The 23,031-nt window shown below is 42.2% G+C and overlaps 2 protein-coding genes across 11 annotated transcripts in view; one reads left to right on the plus strand and one right to left on the minus strand.

Moving 5' to 3' along the window:
* LOC110487634 (exostosin-1b-like) overlaps positions 1 to 6,934 on the plus strand; it is a 99,322-nt gene extending 92,388 nt beyond the window's left edge. The window contains exon 11 of the mRNA XM_036971037.2: positions 283 to 6,934. Coding sequence (XP_036826932.1) covers positions 283 to 468 — 186 coding nt within the window. The 3' untranslated portion in view covers positions 469 to 6,934. The remainder of the gene's footprint in view (positions 1 to 282) is intronic.
* A 1,518-nt stretch (positions 6,935 to 8,452) lies between these two features.
* Positions 8,453 to 23,031, minus strand: part of LOC110488406 (mediator of RNA polymerase II transcription subunit 30) — a 39,625-nt gene continuing 25,046 nt past the window's right edge. For 6 of the 10 annotated variants that reach the window (XM_090228186.1, XM_036971233.2, XM_090228187.1 and 3 more), the window contains one exon: positions 8,453 to 13,575. In XM_090228186.1, the coding sequence (XP_090084312.1) occupies positions 13,480 to 13,575 (96 nt within the window). In that variant the 3' untranslated portion in view covers positions 8,453 to 13,479. The remainder of the gene's footprint in view (positions 13,576 to 23,031) is intronic. The other 4 variants (XM_090228193.1, XM_090228196.1, XM_090228195.1 and 1 more) reach the window with 1 other exon arrangement.

Consider the following 23,031-nt stretch of genomic DNA (forward strand, 5'->3'; position numbering starts at 1 on the left):
TAGACCCCCGCCGCTAATGTACAGTAACTTTCCATAAAAATATATATATATTGTTGATATCGAGCGAAATAGTTATATTTATGGCAATATTACTTTTTCTCCGTATTACCCAGCTGATTTATTGTTATTGCAAAAAATGTCAATTTATCACTATGTATTTTTGTCTATATCGCCCAGCTCTAGTCCCCACCATTTTGAGAAACCCTGACCTTATTTAGTGTCATGACATGCTGCTGTGATCTAACAATATCTTCCCTTTTTCTCTCTCCTCCCGCCGTGCAGTCGTCGCGGGCTTCGCGCTGGGCCGACCCGGACCACTTCGCCCAGCGGCAGACGTGCATGAACAAGTTCGCCAACTGGTTTGGCGGCATGCCCCTGGTCCACTCCCAAATGAGGCTGGACCCGGTGCTGTTCAAGGACCAGGTCTCCATCCTGCGCAAGAAATACAGGGACATCGAGAGGCTCTGACAGGATGTGCACCCCCTGCCAGAGAGGCCGGGGGAGGCGGCAGCCGAAGGAGGACCACGACAGTGGCAGTAGGACAGTCAGCCAACAGGAGCCCAATCTAAGGCGGCGCTACAGCTCTGTCTTCCACTCAGCACATTGCCAATGACTACAGCAGCGCCAGGACTTGACGAGCGAAATGGTGTCTGGAGAACTATGCGTATACACACACAGAATATACAGATCTGTAGTACGTTCACATAAACACACACAGACACTACTGACGAGACTCTTGGATAGAATATTTTTTTTGGATGAATGCCACGAAGGAGCGAATTACGACAGACTTTCCTGCGACTCTCTGCACATGTGCAGGATGGTAGAGGAAGGGAGGTGTCCAACATGGCAACCCAACCTCAGATCAGATCCGCCCCGGGCTGGTAACCTAGAGTCAATGCAACCCCACCTTGACTCCTTCATGACCTCCCTATGTCTGCATCAGGACCACTGAGACACTCACCACCAGCCCCTGCTCTGGACCCTAGGAAACCATGTTCCTCCATTACTTTCCTAACCATACTTCCCTCCCATACGTACACTGGTTTGAAGCCTTGGGGTCTTATCTTCCTAAACTGTCCCCTGATTAAATTAAATTCAACATTTGGTAGTGAAGGTTGAGAAAAGTTGAGTCAAAGCTTTCCCCCCCCATTTTCAAATGGTGCCACTCATATTGCCATGAGGCACTCGCAAAACCCACAGAAACACTATGCTCAGTCTTTGATTTTCTGATAGTTAGATTTTTATTTCTGATTTATCACAACGATAAGCCAGAAGCATGTCACATTTTAAATGTACCCTTTTTTCCTTCAAAACTCTCAACTCTCAAAAGCAGTTTCACTTTTCTCCTCGTCTTTCCCCTCGGAAGCGCCGTTACCAGTGTGTGTGTACAGAGGTTGAATGTAGGGCTCATCCCCACCATAAGCCCAAGCGGAGCACTTTCCCTCTGTCGGAATGAGCAACATGAACATTCCTGGATGAAATGGAGCAGAACACTGCCTTCTGAACCAAACCCTTTTCACCCATTTTATTTCCCCTTTATTGTTTGCGCAATCCCGTGGCAGGAGTGCATGCTAAATTTAGACCCTGCTTCATTTCCACAGGGGTGTTACAGATTTCAGTGACTCGTCTGTTGTGCCACGTCCCCGAAATTCACATTAGGGCTGCCTTTTTTAAAATTGCTTATTGCACATATTTTCCGTAAATCGATATCGAAAGCCGGAGAACATGCTATCTGGTCGAAATGCCCTCTGTAATATTAGTTGTTCTTCCTAGATGCCCTCATCATAATGGTGTTGGTGAAATACAAGCCTCAAAGCCATTCGATAGACACAGGCATTTCCGACACCATTTGTCAGAGGACATATGTTTTGTGTTTAATTAGAGAAAGACATTTCATTTGAAGTGTTGGTTTCCCTGGGGAGCAGCCCGTGCTGAAACCGTCTGTCTCTATATTTCCCATCATGTCTGACTCTGCTCTGGATGCGGTGACCCACAACCATGACCCTTTGGCTCTAGGCGTACAGTGAAAAGACAACCAGCCCCACTTCACCTAGCCTTGTCATTGTAATGTTCTTCATTACCCTCTTTGTTCATCATTTCTGTTGCTCCTAGTTTTCCTGTGATGCTGGTGTGCTCACAATAGACTCATCCCAGCTCAACTACATTTGGTCTGACACGTTGTTTTGTATTGTGGTCAGATGTGAAAAACCTCCATACATCCTTTTAATTGATACATTTCAAGGAAATAGCTTTGAGATGTGGAAGCTCATGGCTTTATAGGGAAATCCCATTGTGAACAGGCTTTAGTCTTTGTACCACACAAAGAGCCCTGCTAGTTCACTCAAACAGGTACTTGAATGTCTGAAGACTTGAAGGTGCGTAAGTGTGCTTGAGTGGCCTTTTTTTATCGTGAAGGTGACTGAAGGTGTCCATTGAAAGTGCATTTTTGTTCAGAACTAGGCTGCATCTGGCTCCCGAGAAACCGGCCCATAGTGTATCAGCTGTGAGCCTAAGCTCAACTATCTGTTTTTTTTTCTATCCCCTTCGTCGTATCTGCGTCATTTCTCATTGAGGTCGTTGTAGACTTTTTTTTTTTTTTACATTTTGATGTTGTTGTTTTCATCTTCCATATCAGGAAACAATCAATGGAGGTCAGTGTCCACTAGGTGTATACATGGCCAATGAGTTGATATTGTGTCATTGGTGGGCCTGGCCCATCTACTCTTGTCATTTTCACAATGTTCATATGTGATATTATCAGCATAACACTTAATACTACAGTACAGTTAGATTTAGTACAGTTTCAAAGCTGGTATATTGTCAATATATTGTTGTTTTTTTCATTTTTTATTTTCTTTCTGGCAATGTACTCGAGAAGTTTTGGAATGAACTTGTATGACTTGATATTGGCCAAGAGAGATTTACGTTGTATTTTGATGTTGACTTACAGCAAGCCTTGGATCTCTTGGCACTAGACATGCATCTCAATGATTCTGAAAAACGTTGGCCTGCATCTGGTCCCCTTTTTTGAAGTTCAGTCAAGCATCTTTGTATCAAGCCTTTTTCTATCTAGAATTGTCTGAACGAACTTGTTATTATCTCAAGAGCGAAAGTCCCCAGCCTTGCACATTGACTTCACGGGCGAAACCAGAGACATTAACATTTCTGTACATAAACATGTATATTTATTTTCATATGTGAGAAAAACCAGACTGTGTATAGTATGAAATGACAGGGGAAAATAACAGGATTTCATGGCTGAAGGAATAGTTGATGAGCAAAAAAAGAAATGTATATACATTTCTTTAACCCTTGTGCTTTTGCTGGGGGGAAAAAATAAGTCCATTGTGGTATGGGTCAGATTGACCCGCACAGTGTAAACACACTCGACAGTCAAAGAATCAAGTAAAAACAGCCAAAACGTTTGTCTTGTCAGACCTTTCATGAAGAAGAAATACAAGAACATTTGATTTCAAAAACTACATTGAACTATTTGTTAAATATATTTGTCACAAACCAGCATTTTCTGTTTCCCCAAGAAGGCATATTTTTTTTGTATTTCCCAGTAACACTTAGGTGTGATTTGACCCTATTGGTCAGAATTATCCCACATGTTGACACAATGCACGTGTGTGCTTTCTGCAGATGTACAGTTGAAGCCGGAAGTTTACATACACCTCAGCCAAATACATTTAAACTCAGTTTTAAACAATTCCTGACATTTATTCCTCATAAAAATTCCCTATCTTAGGTCAGTTAGGATCACCAAATTATTTTAAGAATGTGAAAGGTCAGAATAATAGAGTGATTTATTTGAGCTTTTATTTCTTTCATCCCATTCCCAGTGGGTCAGAAGTTTAAATACACTCAATTAGTATTTGGTAGCATTGCCTTTAAATTAACTTTGGTCAAACATTTCAGATAGCCTTCCACAAGCTTCCCACAATAAGTTGGGTGAATTTTGGCCCATTCCTCCTGACAGAGCTGGTGTACCTGAGTCAGGTTTGTTGGCCTCCTTGCTCGCACACGCTTTTTCAGTTCTGCCCACACATTTTCTATGGGATTGAGGTCAGCGCTTTGTGATGGCCAATCCAATACCTTGACTTTGTTGTCCTTTAGCCATTTTGCCACAACTTTGGAAGTATGCTTGGGGTCATTGTCCATTTGGAAGACCCATTTGCGACCAAGCTTTACCTTCCTGACTGATGTCTTGAGGTGTTACTTCAATATATCCACATCATTTTCTCTCCTCATGATGCCATCTATTTTGTGAAGTGCATCAGTCCCTCCTGCAGCAAAGCACCCCCACAACATGATGCTGCCACCCCCTTGCTTCATGGTTGGGGTGGCGTTTTTCGGCTTGCAAGCCTCCCCCTTTTTCCTCCAAACATAACGAGTCATTATGGCCTAACAGTTCTATTTTTGTTTCATCAGACCGGAGGACATTTCTCCAAAAAGTACAATCTTTGTCCCCATGTGCAGTTCAAACCGTAGTTGGGCTTTTTTATGGCAGTTTTGGAGCAGTAGCTTCTTCCTTGCTGAGCGGCCTTTCAGGTTATGTTGATATAGGACTCATTTTACTGTGGATATAGATACAAAAGTACCTGTGTCCTCCAGAATCTTCACAAGGTCCTTTTGCTGTTGTTCCGGGATTGATTTTCACTTCTCGCACCAAAGTGCGTTAATCTCTAGGAGACAAGACGCGTCTCCTTCCTGAGCGGTATGACGGCTGCGTAGTCCCATGGTGTTAATACTTGCATACAATTATTGTTTGTACAGATGAGCGTGGTACCTTCAGGCGTTTGGAAATTATGTATGAAATTAAGTATGAACCAGACTTGTGGAGGTCTACAATTTATTTTCTGAGGTCTTGGCTGATTTCTTTTGATTTTCCCATGATGTCAAGCAAAGAGGCACTGAGTTTGACGGTAGGCCTTGAAATACATCCACAGGTACACCTCCAATTGACTCAAATGATGTCAATTAGCCTATCAGACGCTTCTAAAGCCATGACATAATTTTATGGAATTGTCCAAGCTATTTAAAGGCAGTCAACTTGGTGTATGTAAACTTCTGAGCCTCTGGAATTGTGATACAGTGAAATAATCTGTCTGTAAAAAATTGTTGGAAAAGTGGCGTGTCATGCACAAAGTTGATGTCCTAACCGACTTGCCAAAACTATAGTTTGTTAACAAGAAATTTGTGGAGTGGTTGAAAAACTAGTTTTAATGACTCCAACCTAAGTGTATGTAAAATTCCGACTTCAACTGGATTTATTGCATTCTACACAAATGGTGCTGGTTTTACTGTCTTTGCCGGGGCCCTGGAACAATTTTGAGCTGACAGTCTACCTTGACTTCGCTGTTGTGACCATTCTAATATAACCATCTTTAGATGTCCATGTCCTCTCTTCTCTGGATGATGACTGTTGCATGATGCTCTCTCTCTCTCATCGGATGGAGGGGATGGTATGGCAGACTCCACCTCCTGAATCCTCTTCACCAGAGAAATATTCACAAATCTGGATCAATAGCATTGTCCTGTCTCTGAAGCCTCTTCTATTTCACTGTCACAGTCCAAAGTTTGTGATGAGGCTTCAATGACAAATCTTTTGGAGCTCATATGTATGACTGTCTGTGTCGGCGATCTGCTGCTCTCGCACTGAGAAGGAGAAGCTTGGGGAAACTCCTTTCCACCCAAACAGAATTCTAAAAGTGCAACCAGAACCAGTCAAAACAGAATACATCAAAGACACCTCATTTATTTTGGACCTGTGCAAATATCTATACACAATGAAAGCCTCTGGGTCAAAATGACCCACAACAGCATGTTTGTATACAAAATCTACACACATTCCACAACATATCAGCGTGTCCACATTTTGAAGTTAGGTTCATGACCCTATATGAGGAAAAGTAATTTTCATGGAGGAAGAGGTTAACTAGTATTTTAGACAACACAAATGTGGAAATGGGTCAAATTGACCTACAACATAATAGGAGGGTTAATTTTCACATTGTTGCCTATATATATATATATATTTTTTTTTTTTTGTTTCCATGGAATAAAACCATCCCTTTTTGCTTTTAAAATCTTCATCTATAGAGCAACTGCAACCATTATAGAAATCCATTTGTGTTACCATGTCAGTTAATTCATAATCACCATGGAGACAAGATGATACCAATCTAGAATTGGATTTGCTGTGAGCATTTCGATGGCAGCTGGGTCTCTTGAACAGATCGAGGGTTTCCGTTTGTTGCTACAGTGTATTTTAGATTCACCATGTTTTTTTTTTTGTCACTGTCCACATCTGCATACTCATTGATAGTTTTGGGGAAAACTGCCAATTCTCTTGACTGTCATATCTGGTACAAATGTAAAACAACTCTCCATTTAAACATGTCCTTCCATAAAACCATAGGATACCAGACATTCTATGGTTTATCAATGCATGGCATCTGTATCAGTGTGGTTGGATGTGCAGGATGGTTCTGTCAGATTTTTTGGGGGGGATTTTTTTTTTTCAAAATTTTTTTTTATTTTGAGCTCATGGTAACAAACTGATATTTTGAACTGTCGGTCAGAAGAGGAGCACCATACAGGGCTCTCGTTCAACTGGACGTACACTGGAGATTTGGCACCGCTTTCATTCATTCTTGACCACTCTTCTGTCGGATATTAAACTGTGGTGATGGCTGACAACGCACCTGCATGACCACTTCTATGGAATTATTTATCAGTACTTGGCTGTATCAGACAGACAAGATATCATTTTTTTTTAATGACTTAATTTGCTCCCAGCTGTCCTGATGCCTTCCTCCTGCCTACCTTGTAATTAACAAATTACTTTTATAGAGGTAAATGAAATAGAAACATGCCAATTTTTGTAAGAATGATTTATAATAAAAAAGAAACATTTGATCATTGATGCGTGACTGTTTATTGCTTTGAGACAATGTCTAGCCTACTGCTAAGCATAGTAATGTCGAGTTACATTACAGGATAGACAAGGCACATTTTGGGGGGTTTAAAACCCCTCTATGTCTAAGCCCTTGGATTGCAATATCTACTAAGCTAACATGGAATTGTTTTAAGATTGTCATATCATTTTATGACCCCTGTAGGTATGAAAAGCCTAGCCCCCGATCCAACAGGTCCCAGACGTGCTCAATGGGATTGAGATCCGGGCTCTTCGCTGGCCATGGCAGAACACTGACATTCCTGTCTTGCAGGAAATCACGCACAGAACGAGCAGTATGGCTGGTGGCATTGTCATGCTGGAGGGTCATGTCAGGATGAGCCTGCAGGAAGGGTACCACTTGAGGGAGGACGATGTCTTCCCTGTAATGCGCAGCGTTGAGATTGCCTGCAATGACAACAAGCTCAGTCTGATGATGCGACACACCGCCCCAGACCATGACAGACCCTCCAAATTGATCCCGCTCCAGAGTACAGGCCTCGGTGTAACGCTCATTCCTTCGACGATAAAAGCGAAATCTGACCATCACCCCTGGTGAGACAAAACTGAGACTTGTCAGTGAAGAGCATTTTTTTGCCAGTCCTGTCTGGTCCAGCGACGGTGGGTTTGTGCCCATAGGTGACGTTGTTGCCGGTGATGTCTGGTGAGAACCTGCCTTACAACAGGCCGACAAGCCCTCAGTCCAGCTTCTCTCAGCCTATTGCAGACAGTCTGAGCACTGATGGAGGGATTGTGCGTTCCTGGTATAACTTGGGCAGTTGTTGTTGCCATCCTGTACCTGTCACGCAGGTATGATGTTCGGATGTACCGATCCTGTGCAGGTATTGTTACATGTGGTCTGCCACTGCGAGGACGATCAGCTGTCCGTTCTGTCTCCCTGTAGCGCTGTCTTGGGCGTCTCACAGTACAGACATTGCAATTTATTACCCTGGCCACATCTTCATGCCTCCTTGCTTAAGGCACGTTCAAGCAGATGAGCAGGGGGACCTTGGGCATCTTTCTTTTGGTGTTTTTCAGAGTCAGTAGAAAGGCTTCTTTAGTGTCCTAAGTTTTCATAATTGTGACCTTAATTGCCTACCGTCTGTAAGCTGTTAGTGTGTTAATGACCGTTCCACAGGTGCATGTTCATTCGTTGTTTATGGTTCATTGAACAAGCATTGGAAACGGTGTTTGTATTTTTACAAATTATCGTTGAAAGACAGGGTCCTGAAAAAGGGACGTTTCATTTTTTTGATCATGTCAAGCTCATCACCTTGTAGTTTCACCACCCTGTGAAATGATTTAATCTGTATCCTAATAAACAGCATGCTTTCCCGGACGAGTCGTAGTGGGAGGACTACACAACATGTCATCGCGTGACTCCAAGTTACTTCGACATGATGGGTTATTATATCCATATTTGCGCACAAAAACATTTCCACTAACATTTCTAGCATAATTGATTTTACCGACACAAAAAGATCCCACATTGTCTAGGGTATTTTATCGACATTTGGAATGGAATATAACATTTAATAACAACGTAACTCAATTCAGTGTAACATTGATACTATTGCACAATTCTAATTTGTACATAGGTCACAAATAAAGCTATCCCCAGTAAACCTCCGCCCACCTCCTGCACTGCTCACACCTAATCCAGTCCCCACCTGTGACTGAAAAAAGGGGGAGAGATGCCAATTGAAAAGCTCTCTCTTAAAAACATAGCAAGCTATGTGACACAAAATGCAGTGTAAAATACATAAGGGTATAAAGTAACATTAAATGTAACGCTATCAGTCACTAGTGTAAACATTTCTAACTGCAAATAAGTTACGTTATCTTTTTAATGTATTTTACCTCAGACAATCTGGTAGTAAGGTTGCTAGCTAGCACTCCTAGCATTTACTGATAGCACTAGTTTATGCTAGCTAGCAACTTCACTAACTGGGCTAGTCATTGTCTAAATGACAGGTAGAAACACATTCATAACCATAAAGGGGAGACTAGCCCCCAGGGGCCAGCTACCCCCTTTACTAAATAAAAATGACCTACACTTCTCTCTAAACAAGTGGATTATTTATCATTAAGGCTTTCCTACTTGTGTATCTCATAAAAAAAAAAAAGCTTTATTGGAATATATCTACAACATTTTGAAAATAGCAAAAAAATTACAAATTTACCACAATCGTTTTGAAATATCTCAGTTGTGATGACACAGAGGATATTTTTGTTGAGCAAGAGCAGTGACAACAAGGAAAATTATTTGGTGACATCTTGTGGTGTTAATGTGAATTACAGGGGGGGTTACCCCCTTGTACCGTACTTTTACAAGCATAAAAAGTTTGGCTGGAAACCTGGTTTGTGAAAATAAATCATGATCCACTATCCAGCGATTGATTCTTATTCTGTGGAAGGAGCGTCTTTGCTTTCCTCCCTATTCTGCTTCCCAAATGACACCATATCCCCTACATAGGTAATATTGATATTAATATGAGACCTGATGGCCTGCGGCCTTCCCTTTCTGTTTCTCTGTCGGCCACAGTCCATCTTTCCGCCCATAGCCGGCCGTAGCCTTATGCTAAAAAAAAACAAGCTTACTGGCAAAACTTTTTAGGGCCCCCCTCTTGGCAGCGGAGAGAGAAATGTGCGGTTTTGCCATGGGTTTGATAGAACATTTTGCAGTTTAAAAGCAAATTTCCTGCAATTCTCCATATTTTGCCATGGCTTATGCCATTTTAAAGACATCTGAGAGAGTGACTAAAAAAATCTATGGGGGCCCGCTGGAGGTCCGGGCCCCTGGGCACGTCCCCTGCATACCTGGTTCGTAATTCAGCCATAATTACTACAAGGTTTAGATATCTGGCTAGACTAACTTACCTAGCAACCTAAAACATTTTAGCCAACATGGGCTTACTGACTGATTTGTAAGAAGACTACTTGGGAGTAACAAGCTACCTACCCTACATTCCTGACTGGTAGTTATTTAATGCTCTGATGTTTTCACATATTTAAAGCTGTTCAGTCAAATGTTGAAAGTTAATAGATTAGAAATGTAATTAGTTAAGAATGTTCGGTAAGGTTGGAAAACAAAAGTCGTAATCTTGATTTGAACTGGCAACCAAGCGGGTCGCAACACGCATGTAATGCCTCCAACATATTTTTAACCACCTACTTTCATCCAACCAATCACATTAGTTCTGCTCAAGACGGAGCTTCCCTCAGAACATGATTGAGGCCGATGTGATGCTAATGATTTGTCAAGACTGATGGTTTGTTTACGTAGCAGGTTAGGAGAATGAGGGGTTGGATTGAATCTGTATTGCGGGAGATCTGTGTTATAGCGTTTGCAGGGAGTGCATTCACGGCAAATGCTGCATATGTCGACCTAATTGGAAATTACCTTTACATTGTAACGCAGATCTTCCACGATACAGATTGAATCCAACCTGAGGTTAAGGTTAGGAAAAGGGTTATGCTTAGCTAAAATGATAGTTGTCAACAACCAGATGGAGCTGTCTACTCCCTCCAGCTACAACCGTAGAAACCATCACCTACACTGCATTCGGGAATATATTCAGACCCCTTGACTTTTTCCACCATTTTATGTTACAGCCTTATTCTAAAATTGATAAATGTTTTATTTAATCAATCTACACATAATACCCATAATGACAAAACAAAAACACTCAATTGAGCTCAGGTGCATCCTGTTTCCATGGATCATCCTTGAGATGTTTCTACAACGTAATTGGAGTCCACCTGCGGTAAATTAAACTGATTGGACATGATTTGGAAAGGCACACACCTGTCTATGCAAGGTCCCACAGTTGTCAGAGCAAAATCCAAGCCATGAGGTTGAAGGAATTGTCCGTAGAGCTCTAAAACAAGATTGTGTCGAGGCACAGACATGCGGAAGGGTACCAAAAAATGTATTTAGAATTGAAGGTCCTCAAGAACACAGTGGCATCCATCACTCATGAATGTTAGAAGTTTGGAATCACCAAGACTCTTCCTAGAGCTGGCCGTCTAGCCAAACTGAGCAACTGGGGGAGAAGGGCCTTGGTGAGGGAGGTGACCAAGAACCCGATGGTGACCCTGACAGAGTTCCTCTGAGGAGATGGGAGGACAACCATCTCTGCAGCACTCCACCAATCAGGCCTTTATTGTAGAGTGCCCAGGCAGGAAGCCACTGCTCAGTAAAAGGCACATGACAGCCTGCTTTGAGTTTGCCACGAAGTCTGAAAGTCCTTTAGGTGCCATGACAAACAAGATTCTCTGGTCTGATGAAACTAAGATTGAACTCTTTGGCCTAAATGCCAAGCGTCACGTCTGGAGGAAACCAGGCACCACTCATCACTTGGCCAAGACCATCCATACGGTGAAGCTTGGTGGTGGCAGTACCATGCTGTGGGATGTTTTTCAGAGGCAGGGACTGAGAGACTAGTCAGGATCGAGGGAAAGATGAACGGAGCAAAGTGCAGAGATCCTTGATGAAAACCTGCTCCATAGCGCTCAGGACCTCAGACTGGGACGAATGTTCACCAGGACAATGACCCTAAGCACACAGCCAAGAAAACATAGGGGTGGCTTCGGTAAAAGTCTGAATGTCCTTGAGTGGCCCAGCCAGAGCCCGGACTTGAACCCGATCCAACATATCTGACCTGAAAATAGCTGTGCAGTGACGCTCCCCATCCAACCTGACAGAGCTTGAGAGGATCTGCAGAAAGGAATGGGAGAAGCTACAATGGGAGAAGCCAAATACAGGTGTGCCAAGCTTGTAGCATCATACCCAAGAAGACTCGAGGCTGTAATCGCTGCCAAAGGTGCTTCAACAAAGTACTGAGAAAAGGGTCTGAATGTGATTGTTTTTTTCTTTGTAATATTGCTAAATCTGTTTTTTCTTTGTCATTATGGGGTATTGTGTGTAGATTGATGAAGGGAAAAACATTTTTAATCCATTTTAGAATAAGGTTGTAACAAAATGTGGAACAAGTGAAGGGGTCTCAATACTTTCCGAATGCACTGTACGTAAAGAAACCCTCTGTTCCGACAAATCATCAGTATAATAACACCAGGATTCAATCAAAGGGTCAGGGGGCCCCAGTGGCCACGGGACCCTACTAAGTTGTTTATGTCGCTTATTGGCTGGGCCGGCACTGTTTCTGGCTGGATTTTTTTTGTTTTACTTTTAAAGCCTGGGGACAATCCAAAAAGACCACAAAGAGACCTGATCTGACGGTCCTCGTGAGCAGACAGATCTAAAAATAGAACGGAAAGAAACAGTGGCCTAAATCACTGCAGGATTTATAGCGCCATAGAATTACAAAAGTTAACGAGACATTGTGATGATCATAAAAAGTCCAGTAAAAATAATGCAAACCTCAATCTGGCAGTGATTTAATTTGAAACTTATTTTCAACAATGTGCCCTAGTATTTTTTTACATGTCTGTGCTCTCCTTCACAAATGTTGCCCTGTATGTCCTTTTAGCTAAAATGGTTAAGGAATGTATAAAAACATATCGAGGGAAATAGAACATCAAAACCCCTTTAAATGGGTAATCTGAGTATTTGTCATATTTTGGGATAGAGATTAAATATATAAAATGTTGTACGATTGACTACATATTGTCCTGCATTTATACCTAGTGCCTACAATAAATCAACAGTTGATTTGAATTCTACTGAAAGCCATGACTATAGTCTTTCAAACCACAACTCTGAAAGTCCTCAACCATATTGTAGGCGATAACTACACTCACCGGCCAGTGTATTAGGTACAACATCCCGTTCACACACATGGATCGCTCCAAAAGAGAGTGAGTCACGTGGCTTGCTGTATAAAGCATGCAGAGGGGCATCGAGGCATTCGATTATTGTGCGATTGAATGTTAGAATGGGCAAAAGGAGTGACCTAATCAACTTTGAGCATGGTATGATCGTCGGTGCCAAGCACGCCGGATCCAGTATCTTAGAAACGGCCGCGCTCCTGGGATTTTCACAAATGACCGTGTCTAGGGTTTACCGAGAACGGTGCGACAAATAAAAAAACATCCAGTCAGCGGCAGTCCTGTGGGCGAAAACAGCTCGTTGATGAGAGAGGTCGAAGGATAATGGCAAGACTCATGCAAGTTAACAAGTGGGCTACAAACAAATAATGGCGCAGAACGACATCTCAGGACACACAACTCATTGGTCCTTGTCATGGATGGGGCTATTGCAGCAGATGACCAGTCTGATCCCAGTACTAAATGGGTGTGCCTAATAAATTGGCCGGGTAATGTATATCAGCATTTCCCCATTGCATGACTTATCTTCATTCTTCTTTGCTTTCTTCCCCCTTTTCTTCTCTCCCAACTCGTCTTGTGGGAAAGAGTAGTATATTGTGAAAGCCTGTATTTCTTAAGTGCCACCTTAGAGGGACCCTGTCACTTATCCAGTTAATAGCCATATCTTCCAGTCGGTGGTGTGTGTGTGTGTGTATGCACGCCCTCTGTGTCGCCGTGTTTGGCATTCAATTCCTAACAGCCAGCATGGAGTTTATCTCCCAGATGAGGTTTCGGAGCTGGTCCATTATCTGCTTCAGCTGTTGGTTCTTCTGTTTGAGCTTCTGTAATAAAGCACATGAAGTCACATTGTCAGAGTCGATCAAACAAGCCGTAGCCACATAAGTATTTACACAGTGGTGGTTGGTTGATAAGATGCCTTTGAAAAGCTTTGGAAGGGGCATTAGGTTCAAGAACCTCAACTGAAAGAACATACGGTCGTTTTTCATGGGAGGATTTTCTTTTTGTTTTTCAACTAGGAGAGCTGATTGGCTGACATGATCAATCCCTACAGTAGTTTAATCTCTAAACTAACACATCTGGCCCTAACTCACAGGTATAGTACACAACGCAACAGGGCAAAGTCAATCACTCAGACAGTTGACTGAAGATTACCTTTGAATACACAAGTCCAATCTTAGTCAACAGCTGCGGTTTACTCAAGTGCCTTATTGCTGAGGTTTAGGCACAAACAAATAATGGCAGAGCCTAAGCTGCTCCAAAAGCACACCTGCCAACAGTGTCCTTATAGGATTTAAGTCAGGCCCTAGCACCAGCGTTGGAGAAGTCTACCTAGCCATAGTGGTCTGACTAGCTATCAGAAGATAGCATGGGGAGAGATACACTCAGGAGCTACTGTATCTGCAGTTCAGTGAAAAAGTATTGCCCCTTTGTGATTTTTTTGCATATTTTTGTATTTTAAGTAAGTGCCCCCTTACACTAAATAACTGGTTGTGCCACCTTTAGCGGCAATGACTACAACCAAATGCTTCCTGTCATTGTAAATCAGTCTCTCACATCGCTGTGGAGGAATTTTGGCCCATTCTTGCATGCAGAACAGCTTTAACTCAGCGACATTTGTGGGTTTTGAATCATGAACTGCTCGTTTCAAGTCTTGCCACAACATCTCAATTGGGATTAGGTCTGGACTTTGACTAGGCCATTCCAAAACTTCAAATGTCTTGCTTTTTAACCATTCTCATTTAGACTTGATTGTATGTTTTGGATCATTGTCTTTCTGCATGACCCAACTGCGCTTCAGCTCACAGACGGATGGTCTGACATTCCCCTGTAGAATTCTCTGATGCAGAACAGAATTAACCTGGATGATCATCAAGACTCTTGGAAGAATGTTCTATGGACAAATGAGTCAAAAGTATACCTTTTTGGATAACATGGGTCCCATTTATGCCTGGTGAAAAACCAAAACACCGCATTTCACAGTAAGAACCTCATTCCAACGGTCAAGCATGGTGGTAGTAGTGTGATGATTTGGAGATGCTTTACTGCCACAGGAACTGGACAAATTGCCTTAATAGAAGAAACAATAAATTCTTCTCTCTATTGGAGAATGTCAGGGAATCCGACTGTGAGCTGAAACTGAAGCGCAGCTGGGTCATGATCCAAAACATGAAAATGGTTAAAAAGCAACAAGTTTTGGAATGGCCTAGTCAAAGTCCAGACCTAATCCCAATTGAGATGTTGTGGCAAGACTTAACAAATTGTGGGCAAAACCCACAAATGTCGCTGAGTTAAAGCAGTTCTGCATGCAAGAGTGGGCCAAAATTCCTCCACAGCGACGTGAGAGACTGATCAACAACTACAGGAAGCATTTGGTGGCAGTCATTGCAGCTAAAAGATGACACAACCAGTAATTGAGTGCAAGTGGGCAATTACTTATGTTATTTATTTATTTATTTATTTAATTAACTGTTATGTAACTTTTTGTTATTTATAAACTCAGGTGCTCTTTATTTAACATTAGGTTTTGGTTGAAGATCTGATAACATTCAGTATCAAACATAAGCAAAAATAGAGAAAATCAGAAAGAGGGCAATACTTTTTCACGGCACTGTATATTAAGATGAAATCCATTTTGCGCTCTCTAATGCTCCTTTAGCCGTGACTAATTACCAGCCATTTTTTGCGAGCGCAGATAACACCTTCAGCAATCGATTTCACACAGCCCCTCTTAATATAAACTATTTATCTGATTGTCCTTGGAAGATATTCCGGAGTGGAACATTTGGAACAGTTCCAGTGTGTCTCTAGGGGGTTCTTCTCTCTCTTTTGCCACCAGCCTTTCACTATGAGTCACTGGGAGGGAGGAGTGTGTACTGTACTATATGGGATGTACCTCATTAACCCCACCAGTGACTAAATAAAAGCTGTTCTTTATCCTCTATGAGTTGAGAGATTTATCAGTAAATCTTTGGAATTTCAGTTCAGTCATGAGACTCACACAGCAAGTCTTCCGTTGGGAGAAAAACGGAAGACAGTGGAATATGTTTTTAACACTCATATTTCAGAGCTGCAGGTCTATGAACGATCCCACTGCTGATGGAAAGTGATGGTTCTGACTGGTTGGTCAAATCTGAGAGAGAACAGCCATGCCTTCCGCTCCTCTGACAGCCTAGCCTGCCTTCCGCCACAGGGTCCAACTCCCTCCCTCACTTCAGGGATCCTGGGGATGCGCTCTCTCATTTCCTTGCCTGCCACTCAAGACCGTTTTCATCCACATTCATTCCTTTTGACATTGTGTAAGCCGCAGCAGGGTGGCTGGTCAACAAATCATGAAAGTAAACACAGAATTGCGTTTTCAGCTGCCGTCTGTAGAGGCCTTCCACAGACAATAGGCCTACCTGAGCTAGCATAGGCACAGCTTGATACAGTACACTACAGTGAGCTGACAGACGAGTGTACGTGCACGCAGGTTACTGTTATAGTTGTTTCCTCTTTCCCATGACAGCCAGCTGTGGTATGGGGGAAGATGAGATGGGGGGGATGAAAGTGTTTCCAGGGCTGTGAGGTGAACGTGACGAGTGACAGCCAACTGCCGAGAAGATCCTGCTTTCATGGCACACCTGGGCAGAGGACAGAGAGGCGGTTTCGCTCGGGCAGATGTTGGAATGCTCCAGGGCACCGGCAATTCTCATGTCAGCATATCTCCTCTCATATGTACTTTATCTTTGTCCTTCCAAATCTGCTGAGTGAGAGAAGAGCGATTTCACGATGATACCCATTACTCATTAATACCCAGAACTTTTATCTTGACAGCTTCCGTGATCTTCTCCTTTCTTAGTCTGACTTGAAAGGGTTCTTCTCAAGTCGAATCAGTGTGTTAAAAAAAAGCAAACAGACAAAGGGGATATGCATATCTGAGGGACGGTTAGATTTGAAACGGAATGACTTCGTCATTAGTCACACCTTTTAAAGGAGAACAATTGGAAGGAGTGCGAGAGCTATCGGAGAGGCGATGGCTTATCATATAGAACTCTGTGGACTGAGTGAACGTAGAGGCCGAAGGGTTGGGGATGTTCCTCTCTCTCGCTCCGTTCCCTTCATCTGATTCTCTTCAACCCTCATCTGGAAATGATATCAAAAGGAGCCGTCCTCAGTAATGGGGGTGAGAGACGTAAGGCTTTTTGATCAAACCGTCTTCTTGTAAAAAGTCTGGTTCATTCAAATACGCCAAAGATTTCTCTCTCGGCTGAGTGATGGAGTTCTAGGAGCCAATTTTGGAAACAACATCTCAGCCACCCTTACACTGTAATTTCTATTACTTTCAAACAGTCCGGTAAAGTCCCGAAAGTACAGACAGTCTATTATCTTACATAACTGACATTTCTGTGTTCATTGATTGTTGGATTTTGTCCCATTAGAGACATTCAGGGTTTTGAATGATTAGACGAAAACTAATCTTGTTATGATATCATACCAATAGATGAGAGATTCCTCCTTTTTCTGTTTCTTCTACAATTAAAAATATCGACCTCCACCCTTTCAGAACCCAGCAGCTTTATAATTGAGCGGATTTCGACGATAACTGACCAACGGCTTTAAAGTTGCCGGCCAAAGTCAAGAATAGCGAGTCATGCTAAAAAAAAACATGCCTTCAGTCTGGATTTCGCTTGGCTAATCCGCCCTGTCGCTGGCTATTCAAAATCGCTGCTTTCACTCCGGTTGGATCTGGCTGGGAATTACAAGTGTAAGTGTCTATGAGTGAGGCGAGGGGATTAGGCAGTTGGAGAGGACAGAGGAGAGAGAGGAAAGAAAAGGAGAAGAGTGTTCTCATATTGCTGCGAGAGCACCCTCCTCCATAATCTATCAGTGCTTCCTCGTTTTCATTGGCAGCCGAGGATGAGTCAGTTCTGAGCTTGTCAAAGACCCGTTCAAACGCCATCTCACATTTCCACCAAACATAGCTACAATCTTCAGTCGTCGTCGGTGTTCTTTTGGGCATGCTGTTGGGTGGGTGTGCCATTGTCAAGAAAGGGGTTGGTCGTGAAAAAAAAAAAACGTGAGTTGAACTCATGACACTTTCTTTACAGGTTCATCTTTATGGACTATCTAGTGCCACCACAGACTTTTGTAGAGGTCTATTGTGTAGTGAGTTAGGCAGGTCCCTCAGTAAGCAGTAAGAACTGAACTGAGGTGGTAAGCCAGCAGTCTTCTGATAGTAAGTGTGCTTTGGAGTTGACAGCGGGCCTACTTAAGAACTGTGCACACTTTGGAGAGGTGTGTGGCCACATGGAGACATCATTTAGTCCTCTCGCTCAAACCCTTGTCCTTTTTTTGTTCTTATGCTGCACCTACCATAAACTGTCGGCATGTCCCGTTCCATTATTTATTTGATCGGATTTTAAACTAAGAATATAATTTAACTTGATATTTTTTCAGAGTGAGTGCGCATATGAAGTGGCTATGTTGGAGTGTAAAAGTGGTTTTGAAACGGGTCCTATATGCAGAGTTATTTGGCGACTTTAGTTGTGAATGATACACACCTTAGAATGTGTTTAGAAATCAAAACATATATGGGCTGCATGGTGCGACGATAGGCTATTGATCATTTGAATAAGTGGCAAAAAAGAAAAGCTCAGTTGCTTGTCTCGGGCTGCACAGCTGTTCTCTCATCAAGTGATCCTATTATCACCCATCAGACTATTCTCAATTTCATCTTTACTAATATGTCAAATTAGTTTTGATTTAGAATGGCCATCATCAAATGGGCAGGAGCAGGGGCAGGGATGGAAAATACATGTCATCTGTGTGCAAATATGGAATGGAGGCCGTGCTTTTCCACCGCCAGTCTGTTTTATAGGCTACTTCGGTTTTATAGCGGAGCTGTGTTTAACATGAGCAGCTGAGAAATAAATATAAAGAACACTTATTTCCCTCCCCACATCAACCACTGTTTGAGGAGTATGCTCTCACTGCCCGACAGGTGATATTCTGCCCAAACTCTGTATGCCATGGGCTCTCAAACCTTGTTCCTGCAGCTACCCAGTGCATCACTTGGGAATCCAAGTGAAAGCTGTTCGGGAATATCAATAGTGACATGCTTTCGCAACGAAACATATTTCACTAAACTGTTGAGAGCCTTTCTGCGCACCCAAGAAAAGAATAATGGACAGAAAAGGGGAGATGGATGGTGGCGAGATTCTGTATAGCTGAAGGTAAAGTGTCACTCAATTCATTCTGAAAATAGAAAAAAAATACTAGGCTATTCAAAATCAAATACAAATTCACTTATTGTAAACTAACTGTAATCCGCCATGCACAATCGATGAACCGACAGCATACATTCTCTACCAGACTCATGGATTTTGGAGTGTAGCAAAAGGTAATCAGTCCATCCAGTATGCAACATAATACAGTCCACACTCAAAGGCGATTACTCAAATGTTTAATTTTGGTGTATAGGCTAGACCAATTATGTACCAAAGACATCTTAAATGAGTTATGTTTTTTTTTTGCCATGCATAATATGCAGTAGTAGGATAAATATATATATATTTTCTCTTGGGTTTGGGCTCATAAGGCTATGCATATGCATAAGTTGTAATATGCATATGGGTGTTTTGAATTAATCATCACCTTAGAAAGGGCTGTCCATTTTGTTGTTAGGCTTTGAAACAACTTCCACAAACAACCATGTTTTACACTGTTTCAACCTGCTGTTGAACTTCTTTCTCCAAATTGATCATCACAGTGAGGTGTTTTTTAAAAGTATGATAGGTCTACTGTTTAAATTACAATTGTTTGATGTGATTTTCGATAGCATTTATATTGATGCCAGAGTAGTTAGAGGGACAATAGAACCCTGAGTACCAGGCCATTCGGCCCTAATGGTAGTTAGCAAGTTGGGTACTACTGACGCATGTCCAGAGTATATAAAATGAAATTACCGTGACTCAATGGTCACATGGAATTTTAGTGTGGTCATGACTCATGACTGCGGGTCTGTTTTTAGTATCTGCACCCCACCTAGGAGCCTTAACATGTTCGATACCAATGTATGTCAGAGAGCTGATGTCGTGACGAGCCTCCATGAAATGCGCAGCCACAGGGCTTCTCTGATCAAGAGTCCTGATATTACTCCTGTGTTCTGCTATCCTTGTTTTCAGAGCTCAGTTAGTTGTTTCCTACACAGCATAGACCACAAATACACTTGATCAGGTATACCACATTTGTTGGAGAATAAGTAATGACGCCCTTAATCTTAATGGCTCTGCCCGCGATGTGGTGATTGAACGTTGTGCATTTGTCCGTAAAGTTACACTGGGTACATCGGCCACATCTGTAATTACCGTCCCGACACATTGTCTAGGTAGGTGCTAAGTGGCACCGGTAGAAGAGACCGACAGACCTCCCCACCCTTTGACTGAAGTTGGAGGTGTGTCTAAAGACTACCTTTTAAACATCTTTTCCAGTTGTGCTCAAGATGTGACAGCGTTTTTAAATGTTTTATGATATGGTTGAACTGTTTGCCAAGTGGGGAGTACTGAAGGAAGCATTGGACTCGTTGGTCAGAAGGTGGTTTGTGAGTGAGGATGTCATCCTGGGTCATATTTTTGTAACAGTCCTGTGTGTCATACAGCCATTCCTCTGGGTAACCCCGGAGTCTAAAGCGTTCATCCAGACAGTGCGCTTGTTTGTCATAGTCCCTCTGTGTGCCCCAGATGCTGCATTATGCGACTGTATTGGCTGATTGGGAGGCTCTTTTTCAGGGGGGTAGGGTGGAAGTTATCTCCGGGTAACAGGGAATTCCGGTCAGTCGGCTTCCTGCATAGGTCTGTGTTAAAACCACCCCCCTCCCCTTTTATCAAAATGTCCAGGGGCCTCATTCCTAATCATTGTGTACATTTCACACTAAATATCTGCATGTTTCCTGTTATAAAATCAGACCTGTCACAAAACTGTGCACGCATGAACGAGCAATATAAGCATTATAAAATGCACATCATTCACCTTCTTTGATGACAATAACACCTTTATTTGCTGTATAAGTTTTGGAATTAGGCCAAGACAGCCTATTTCCTTTAGATACTTCTCATTTCATTGCTATCTAATAAAATGTGACTCGTTTCAGGAAACTAGGCGCTTGTCACACGTCACTACTTCACAGGAGAGCCATTTGAATGTAAACTTTTTTTTTAATCAAATGCATTCTTTGGCAGAAATGCATTCTGGAACATGTGAACATTCATGTGCCTTAATAACAAACTTGTATGCCATCTATAAATACAAATATTTTTTTTAAATGACTAGTTGGTTTAGCCATGAAAAAAGACAGGAACCTTCCTGCTAACCGTGATAGGCTGAGATAATGGACTGGCTGGACATGCCAAGAGATGAGTTATGATTGGTCTGCCATGTTGCACGCTTCTATCTATGAGCTGGTCAGTATTTGTCGGTAATCGTTTCTAACGCAGCTTTTTTTTAAAGATATCAAAGTGTTGCTCTCCACTTCCTGGAGGACCGAGTTTTGAAATCAGTGGAAGGCCCGGGGGAATTAGAGTTGATTGCAAATATGCAGAGGGAGTCAAAAAGAGAACAAGATAGAAAGTCTGGCTAGCTACATTTTCAAGATATTACATGTTTCTAATTTTGTCAAATACATTTTCTGGCTGGCTCGCTAGCTAACGTTACATGTATGATCTGTGTATTAATATTCATATCTCAGAGCCATTTGCATTGCTAGTTATAGCCTAATGTTAGCTAGCTAACATTGAACCTGGTTGGCTTGCTACCTGCAGATTCATGCAGGGTAGTAACCTTATGAGTTGGGATTATGGTTCATTGTTTAGCTACATGTCTAATCCAAAGACTCCACTATGCAAGTAACCATTTCAATAGAGTGTTCATGACAACTGTCGATAGACATAGCTGGTAACTAACTGATACATTTACGAAGGCTCAATGCCGTTGAACATGGCCGGTGTTGGCATAAAAGCATAATTAAATTGTTGCCAGCAGCACAGTTAGTCACTAACGCTCTAGATAACATAAAAACAGCCTAATCAGCTCTGCTAGGACTACTAAAACGGTCAGAGTGAGCTGTTCTCGCTGTTATGTCTGGAAGTAGCTAGCAAGCTAGCCAACATTAGCCAGTTAGCTTGGGCGCTTGACTGCTGCTGTTAGGTCAGAACACTCCGATCAACCCAACTCCGCGGTCCGAGCGTCCAGTGTGCATTCTGAACGCTCCGAGAGCGAAACACTCAACATTTATGAACGGACAATCTGACAACGATCTAAATTGACGAAATGCCCAGAGCGCACTCTGACACTCCAATGTACGAATACACCCGTAGTATAAACCAGCATTTAGTCTTGAAATCTTTGGTTGTTTAGTACATGGCCTCACATGTGAATCCTTAAATAGTTGGGCGGGGCTAAGGCTTAAGAGGGTGTGAACGATGCTGAATGGGTGTAGACAAAGAAGAGCTCTCCAGTAGGTACCAAAACATTCAAGGAACATTTTCTCAAAAGTGAGGTTACAAGTTCATCAACTTTCAAAGCAGAATTTATTTCTCATTGTTCCTCAACTGCAGTGTATGATATACCATTTTCTGTCTCTACTTTTATTCAATGTATAAAAAAAAAAACACAATTTCAAATTTTGCTACATAAGACCGATTGGTTACAAACAAGAGAGTAAAATGATGTAATAAGAGTCAAATGGCACGGAATTATGCCAATCTGTATTTGGGGTTGTTCGAATAGAATGTGATTTTCAGCCCTAACAATCCATTCTTGCACCATATCAAGCTCTGGAAACACTTAATTGATGACATTCCTTCGATTTTAGGGCACAGCAAACTTTATAAGTTGAATTAGGTGACTAATTATATCTACGGCCACCGCGGCCAATGGTCATACTGTTGCCTAGGTTATAACTCGGACCCATTTGTATGTATATAATCCTGTATGCTTCATTATGGTTGACTATGGGCAAAAGTGAATTGTTTCCACACCCACCATGCGTCATGTAAAGGGGAATGTGTATATTTTGAGTTGGGAGCACTCTCGTCTCTTTGACGTGGCGGAAATCCGTTTGGGATCGAAACGTTGTTAACAAAGTGGTGAATTGGGAGCATAAACAGCCTTCCTGTTCTTTGTATGTTGCACCTACCCCGCATGTTCCAGGAATATTCTTACTGTGTTACTGAATGTATTCAGAGTATTTTTAGACTTTGTAATCAACAGATGTGGCGAAAAGAACAGTAGATGTAAAACGC

Source organism: Oncorhynchus mykiss, chromosome 30, assembly GCF_057628025.1.
Source record: "Oncorhynchus mykiss isolate SJ-2025 chromosome 30, ASM5762802v1, whole genome shotgun sequence".
Lineage (NCBI taxonomy): Eukaryota > Metazoa > Chordata > Actinopteri > Salmoniformes > Salmonidae > Oncorhynchus > Oncorhynchus mykiss.